Below are 8,396 nucleotides of genomic sequence, written 5' to 3' on the forward strand. Positions count from 1 at the left end.
GATCAGCGGTTTGCAGAAGCAGCAATGGCATAGAGTGGTTTTTGCAGGATGTAAAAAAAAAAAAAAAAAAAACCTTGAAAGTGAGTGGTATTTACATCCACTCGAGCGATTTGTTTGACTAAAGTACTAAAGTACTATTTGTTGCTAAACTAAAGAAGCCATTGAGCATCGTCAAGAGGTTAAAAGGAATTGGATCGGATTAAACCCGCCAATAGCGTGCCAGGTGGATAATCCAGTTTGTGATTGGTCCCCAAATTTGTAACGGAAGCAGGATAGAAGAATGTATAGGTTTTCAGCCTGAGCTGCAGGGCAAAATCAAATCGCCGGCAGATCGGGCTGGGTTTACCCAGTCTAGCAATATTCCATAAAAAAATTATAAAAAAAGAACTGTCAATTTTTCATGTGACTTGAAAGAAATGGTTGAGTGAATGATTCAGTGACAAAACATGCTCACTTGTCTCCACCTACTGGCTTAACATTGTAACATGCAGAAGGACCACTAAATTAATCAGTGAGTGTGTTTTTTTTTATAAACTGATTCAAAAGATTCGAGTCATCTATGTGAATGAATGAATCCCGGACCCCATTAATAAAGTGCTAAACTTTAAATCTCCCTTATATCCTCTCTTCGAGTCGACTGTCAGACCGGAGGCGGGAGGGGAGAGCAGGAGCTGCGCGAGGCGGTGGCTCGCACTTCGTTTTGCCCTATTATGGTCACGAGCGTGACAGCGCGCGCTACCCAGCATGCGTCGCGGCGTGAGGCTCCGCCACAGCCAAGATGACCGACTTTGAGGAGCCGCTTTCAGACGAGGAGAAGGTAAAAATAAACAATAAGTTACCTTTCACAAAACACTGAAATACATGCGCTCGTATGTCCTTATATTAAAGCCCTCCGCGTGCAGAGGGCTGAATGGCTGCTTCCCGGAAGAAGCGCGAGGTAGTCTAGCCGGTTAGCTATGTGCTAATTTGTGAGGAAGTGAAATCGCAGCTTTGCACTCCCGTAAAACACAGAGACCTGACTTAATAAAAGCGATACACCGAACAAACAAACAGAATTTTAACAACTCTCGGGCTGTACGTTAGAGTCAAAATGGCCGTGTTGTTTTCAGTGGAAGTGTTGTGAGCGTCAGCTGTTAGCATGTTAGCTGTCAGAGTGAGTTCAGAAATAGATGTCAGCAGATCCACCCACTCCGAACCGAGCCGATGGGCTTTAACGGGCCGTGCTCCGGTAGAGTTACACATGTGTGGGACAGCAGATGCCAGATCCTCCTGACACGACAGCCATCTGAGCCGAAAGCATCGGCCGGATGAAGTTACGACCGCAAGAACGGGTGTGTTTATGGGTGGAAGTCTGCAATCTCTGCGGGTTTGAGTGGATAGTCGATCATTTATATCAGTTCTTTCATCATTGATGCACTGTGTTGTTTCTGCAGTAAAACACAAAATGAGATGTTAGGAGAATGCTAGTCTCGGTCACAGTTCACTTTTAATCGCGTCTTTTTCCATTTATTAAAAGGGAATGGTGACCGAGGCTGTTATTCATATGTTCTGTCACTTTGACAGTAGTTTTGAGTTTCATATGGTGAAGGCCAGTGGTGACTGATTTTATTCGTGCTCTTTTTTTCCCGTTCTGTCTCTGTCATTTAACCGCCACATTTTCTTCCCCTTTAATACATGTGGTCATTTTCTGTATACTGTCAAAGCTTTGAGTTCCAGGCTCAGCTGACTTCCCCAGCCAGACCACATGAGATGGTAATTAGAAAGATTACCAGGTGCTTCCCTTTATGTTAACCTCTTTCCCTTCTCTTCATTAAATGCAGTCAAAAAACTGCACTGTTAGTTCTGGTTATGTGAATGAATATGGTTTCAAAACAATTATAAGAGACAAAGTTTACCCAAAAATGAAAATGGTCATATTTTACTCTCAATATGTCTCTCCAAACCTGTTTGACTTTTCTTCTTTAGATCACAACAATTTTGAAAAATGTTTTTTTTTTTGTCAATAAAATGAAAGTCAATGGTGTCTAATGATGTAAAATAGGGAAATATTACAATAGTAATGTTTATTTTGTTTGTTTTAATAATGATTACTAATATATACAGTACAGGCCAAAAGTTTGGAAACATTACTATTTTTAATGTTTTTGAAAGAAGTTTCTTCTGCTCATCAAGCCTGCATTTATTTGATCAAAAATACAGAAAAAATAATGTAATAATGTGATATATTGTTACAATTTAAAATAATTGGTTTTCAATTTATTATACTTTAAATTATCATTTATTTCTGTGATGCAAAGCTGAATTTTCAGGATCATTACTCCAGTCTATCACATGATTCTTTAGAAATCATTCTAATATGATGATTCATTATCAAAGTTGGAAACAGGTCTGCTGCTTAATATTTTTTCAAAACCTGTGATACTTTTTTTAGGATACTTTGATTTACTTTGAATAAAAATAAATTAAAGAAGCAAATGTTTTATAAATAGAAATATTATGTATATATACTATACTTATACTATACTATATATTATACACTACTGGTCAGTAATTTGGGGTCAGTAATTTTTTTTGTTTGTTTTTTTGAAATAAATCAATACTTTTATTCAGCAAGGATGTGTTAAATTGATAAAAAGCGATAGTAAAGAAGATTTATATTAGAAAATATTTTTTTATTTTGAATAAATGCAGTTCTTTTTAACCTTTTATTCATCAAATGTATTAGGCAGCAGAACTGTTTCCAACACTCATAATAAATCAGAATATTACAATGATTTCTTAAGGATCATGTGATAGACTGGATGTCACATGTGTGACACTGAAGACTGGAGTAATGATGCTGAAAATTCAGCTTTGCATCACAGAAATAAAGGATAATTTAAAGTATAATAAATTGAAAACCAATTATTTTAAATTGTAATAATATATCACAATATTATTATTTTTTTTTTCTGTATTTTTTATTAAATAAATGCAGGCTTGATGAGCAGAAGAAACTTCTTTCAAAAACATTAAAAATAGTAATGTTTCCAAACTTTTGGCCTGTACTATATATATATATATATATATATGTATATGTGTGTGTACACACACAAACAATTTTGGGCGAAATTGTGCAGCTTTTTTAAAAATCACATTTTAATTTGCTATTGCAATATTTATCAGAAAAGTGCAATTGTTTTTTGTTTTTTATTTTTCCTCCAAATCATCAGCCCAATCATTGACTTTTATTATATGGACCAAAACAGTTTAAAGGGCATTCTTCAAAATATTGTATTTTAGTGAACTATCATTTTAATAGCACACAACAGATCTGATGTATAATTGTCCTGATCTGAAACACAGACATTTAAGCTAAGTTTGAGATTATGTGAAGTTAGGTTTGTGTGAGATGTTTATGGACATTTATTACTGTGGGTGATGTGGTTTTGAAGTATTAATAGTGTTTAAGTGGTAAGTTGTGCTTTTTTGGAATACGTGTATTGTTGAGATCTCAGCAGTGTGTGTTATTGAAGTGTTACAGGGTATGTTGTAATTTGAGCTCTGGAGTCACCCGCTAGAAACTGGCTGTGATTCAGTATTGCTGAAGCCACCGTGTTTCAGTACGGCAAATATGTGCCCACTCGTAATTTATTATGTTTTATTTCTGCAGGTCCGCATCGCATCTAACTTTGTGACCCATGCTCCCCCTGGAGAATTCAATGAAGTCTTCAATGGTGAGTGTCAATTTAAGCTGTTCTGTTCTGGGACCTTTTTCAGTTACAGTATTGGTCTATTGGACATGAACACATGCTCTAGTTTTTCATTATGCTTTTACTACTTGCTGATGTGAACTGAAGTGGCCTGTTGCATACTACGACATAAATACTAAAATCAAACACACACTAGTACTACACGCTATGCACATTTACACTTCTAAGTTTAGGGTCAGTAAGATTTTGAATGAAATGAATACTTTAGTAGTATATACAACAAGGATGCATTTTATCGATCAAAAGCAACATTAAAGACATTAAAATGTTACAAAAGATTTCTATTTCAAATAAATGCTGTTCTTTTGAACTTTCAAATAAATCATAGAATCCTGAACAAGTGTCATGGTTAACACAGAAAAATTAAGCAGCATGTCTTTAACATAAGAATAAATGATTCTTAAGCACCAAATCAGCATATTAGAATGATTTCTGAAGGATCATGTGACACTGAAGACTGGAGTAATGGCTGCTAAAAATTTAGCTTTTACATCACAGGAATAAATTACATTTTTAAATCACTATATTAAAATAGTACTGTAGTACTGTATTTTGTCAAAATATTGTACTGTATTTTTTATCAAATAAATGCAGCCTTGGTGAGTATAAGAGACTACTTTCAAAAACAATTAAAAAAAAATTATATTGACCCCAAATTTTTAAACGGTAGTGTACAGTTTCTATACTGTACTACAGCACACACTATACTACAAGCCTGACTGCAGACCATGTGCGTGAATTACAAGATTGTTATTTCCAACTGAAGCTACAATCCCAGCATATCTCCCTCAAACTTGAGCTCGTAGCAATAACAGATTTGATTCTTGACATCATCAAACAACACAGGGGAAAGTCTTATGATAATTTTTACTGATTTGCACAGAATGGGTAAAAAGAGTCTTGCAGTTTAGTTGGCTGTTCCTCATCTCGCTCATCGAGATGAAATTTCAAACCAGCTTTATATTACACTAGGTTTTTGCTTGATTTTTATCTTTTTGTTTTTGTAGATGTGCGACTTCTCCTCAACAATGACAACCTCCTTCGGGAAGGGGCAGCACAGTAAGTTATTTTGCAGATCCGTGTGTCTCATGTCATAGTGGCAAGAAAAAGTATGCGGATCCCTTGGAATGAACTGGTTTTCTGCAGTAATTTTCCATAAATTGGTATCTGGTCCTCATCTAAGTCACAACAATAGACAAACACAACGTGCTTAAGATGATAAAACAAAAACACCCTGACATTATCCTGTAGGATATTTTGGCAAACGACTGATGGATGCATAAACATAAATGAGTGTCTTTTGTCAATCAAAGTAGCTCTACACCACACCTTCAAACTCATTTCATTAATTGGTCTCCAGGTGTGCAACCTACTGACTCCAATTAGCTTTTGTTGAAGTAATAAGTCTATGGAATCACTTTTTCTTCCAGCACTGTGAATGTTTAATGGGTGTGTTCAATAAAGACGCGAGACATTAAAATTGTTTGTGTGTTATCAGCTTAATCACTTTGTGTTTGTCTATTGTTGTGACTTAGATGAGGATCAGATCACATTTTATGGCAAATTACTGCAGAAAACCTGTTCATTTCAATGGGTTCACATACTTTTGCCATTGTATGTCCAGATGCATCTGTGTGTAGTTTAAAGTTTGTGATTATAAAGAGGATTCATGCTGCATTGTCTCTTTCTCTGTTTCACAGTGCCTTTGCTCAGTATAATATGGATCAGTTCACACCTGTCAAACTGGACGGTAGTGAGGAGTCGGTAGGTTCATGTTTTGATTGCAGTTCAAACTCTCAGTTTCAGTTTAGGTTTAGTAAATGTGCATGCCCTAAGACTCTGTGCTAGTTTTGAATTGAGAGCACACTGTTTACACATTATTTATTCAAGCTGGGTGTAAACTCTGCTCTCTGGAGATCTGTGTGTACTTTGTATGTGTGATTAGGGCAGGTGTGGTCATTGTACTGTGAGTGTTTGCTGCTGCGTGAGAGTGGCTGTAGAGCTCTGTGTGTGATTAGTTCTGTCTGAAGAGCAAGGCACATCCTGTTCCTGCAGGTTCTGATCACTGAGCATGGAGATCTGGGTCAGGGACGGTTCTTCGACCCACGGAAGCGGGTTTCATTCCGTTTCGATCACCTCCGAAAGGAAGCGAGCGATCCTCAGTCTTACGAGGGAGAGACCGGCCTCCGGTCCTGGAGAGACGCCTGTGATGAAGTGCTCAGTGCTTACGTGAAGGAGCACTATCCCAGTGGAGTCTGCACGGTACACATGTTTCCCATGGGAATCTCAACAAAATAATATGATTTCTGTAACATATACATTTATGCATTGCAGCCATTATTTGTGAAATCATGCTCCTTTGGACACATATGTTCTAATGTTTCTGCTGCAGGTGTATGGGAAAACTGTTGACGGTCAGCAAACAATCATTGCTTGTATTGAGGGTCATAAGTTTGAGCCCAAAAACTTTTGGTGAGTAATGTTTGTTCAGTGATTTATCTTCTTATAGGTGACTCTCTGGAATACTTAATTCTTATTGTTCAATCAAAGCATTTAAATATTGTCATATAATGTGGCAACTGATTTACTACATAACTGTTTCATGTTACTTTACAGTCTCTTTCATCTCACATAATAAATTAATTTAAACTCTTATCAGTATTTCATGTGTTTTTTATTTATGTATTTACACTACAATTCAAATGTTTGGAGTCAGAAAAAAAAGTTTTAAGTCTCTTCTGCTTACCAATGCTGCATTTAGTTGATTAAAAATAATGTAAAAACAGTAATATTGTGAAATATTATTACAATTTAAAATGTGTTTTCTCTTTTGATATATTTTACATTTTAATTGATTCATGTGATGGCAATTTTCAGCAGCAATGCTGAAAAGTGGTACTGCTTAAAGTTATTAGGGAATGTGATACTTTCCCCCCAAGATTCTTTAATAAATAAAAAGTTCAAAAGAACAGCATTTATTTGAAATGGAATACTTTTTTAACATAAGTGTCTTTACTGTACAGCCATCAGTCACTTTTGGTAAATAATATTCAAAAGCTAGAATGGTCTGATTGTACCTCGACTCTCTGATGATCTTATCATCTTGTTATTCTCTTGTCAGGAATGGCCGGTGCAGGTCAGAGTGGAAGTTCACCATTAGTAAGTCATCAGCTCAGGTGGTGGGAGTATTGAAGATCCAGGTGAGACCTGACAGACTAGAATAGTGGGGATGCAAAGAAAGTTTGACTGAAGAGTTTTTGATAAATGATTTGGTTTCCTACAGGTGCATTATTACGAGGATGGTAATGTTCAACTGGTGAGCCATAAGGAAGTGGAGGAGTCCATTGAAGTGACTGTAAGTTAAAAAAAAATGTTTATGTTTAGTTAATGTGTAAGATTTTAAAGTAAATTCCTGCCTTTTTATCTCTAGAATGAAACCCAGACTGCCAAGGAATTTGTAAAAATCATTGAAAACGCTGAAAATGATTACCAGGTGAGAAATTGATCTGATCAACATGTGTACATGTAATTATTTTATATGACTTTACAACCCTAATAAATGCTTCCCTCCAGACGGCTATCAGTGAGAACTACCAGACAATGTCAGACACCACCTTCAAAGCTCTCCGCAGGCAGCTGCCCGTCACCCGCACCAAGATCGACTGGAACAAGATCCTCAGCTACAAGATTGGCAAAGAGATGCAAAACGCTTAGAACCACCCCGGTTCCTTTTCCTTCTGTTAAATTGCGGAGCCGGCTCTCAGAACACCACATGCCGTTCGCTCAGTGTGAAGAAGTCTCCCAAAAATGAAAAGTAAAAAAAAAAAAAAAACACTTTAAAAAGGATGTAATTTCATTCAACTTTCTGTCATTAATGGACTTCGATGGGTCTCAGCTGTGGAAGAGGTTTAAATGAGAACTTGAGGGAATCGTGGATCTAAATTATCTGCAGTTATTGCTTTTCTCTCATTTACCCGCTCGCAAGTCACTCAGAGTTTGTATTGTTTTGACTTTTGTCCTTTTTTTTTCTTCTTTTTTTTTTTTTTGTGAACTGTTACAGCTGCAATACTTGTGCAAACGGTTTTGTGTTTTAAAACAGTGGATAAGTTATGCCTCACTCACTGTATTTCCAAACCCCAATCAGGCACCAACCCCTCCTTCCTTCCTCTTCCTCCGCCTACTGACAACCTGGAGAGATGAGATTTCCTGCTGTGCTGTCCTGTCCTCAACTATCCAGGCTGTAACAGGATGATGTTGGGAGAGGAGGGGAACGGGTTGTGTGTCTGGGTTTGGAATGGCCATCTGTCTTAACTGCTTTCTTCATATCTTTCTCTAACAGTGACTCAGTCTGCTAAACTAAAATGGTTTAATAACCTAAAAATACAAAATAAATAAATCCATGGATAACCCTCTTTTGTGGCAAAGACATCCAAATTAAGTCTTGATTTTTATATTTACACACCAGTTGAATTGTTTTCAGATATAGTGGTTCAGACTGTCTGTTACAGGTACTTGTGATGCATTTAGGATATCCACAGTCTGTTGTGCAACAAATCCAAAACCCACACAGTGAATCTGAGTCTCTATGTCAGCCTGAGTACTGACTGAGCTGTTGCATGTTTCTGCCACACTGCTTTCACATTG

At 36.7% G+C, this 8,396-nt stretch overlaps 1 protein-coding gene across 1 annotated transcript; it reads left to right on the forward strand.

The window, feature by feature from the left end:
* The first annotated feature begins 729 nt into the window (after window positions 1-729).
* Window positions 730-8,164, forward strand: capza1b (capping actin protein of muscle Z-line subunit alpha 1b). Its single transcript, XM_082188645.1, has 10 exons — window positions 730-817; window positions 3,653-3,716; window positions 4,760-4,811; window positions 5,453-5,516; window positions 5,808-6,014; window positions 6,145-6,224; window positions 6,874-6,952; window positions 7,036-7,107; window positions 7,183-7,245; window positions 7,326-8,164. The coding sequence occupies exons 1-10, from the start codon at window positions 779-781 to the stop codon at window positions 7,464-7,466; spliced, it is 861 nt and encodes a 286-aa protein (XP_082044771.1). The 5' UTR covers window positions 730-778; the 3' UTR covers window positions 7,467-8,164.
* Window positions 8,165-8,396: the final 232 nt, after the last annotated feature.

This window comes from Leuciscus leuciscus (assembly GCF_965113295.1).
Source record: "Leuciscus leuciscus genome assembly, chromosome: 13".
NCBI lineage: Eukaryota > Metazoa > Chordata > Actinopteri > Cypriniformes > Leuciscidae > Leuciscus > Leuciscus leuciscus.

Excerpts from the sequence above, each read along its gene's own strand:
- capza1b (XM_082188645.1), top strand. The coding sequence starts at position 779 with ATGACCGACTTTGAGGAGCCGCTTTCAGACGAGGAGAAG. Across the intron at positions 4,812-5,452 it reads CTTCGGGAAGGGGCAGCACA|TGCCTTTGCTCAGTATAATA; the intron begins GTAAGTTATTTT and ends TCTGTTTCACAG. Across the intron at positions 6,225-6,873 it reads TTTGAGCCCAAAAACTTTTG|GAATGGCCGGTGCAGGTCAG; the intron begins GTGAGTAATGTT and ends TTCTCTTGTCAG.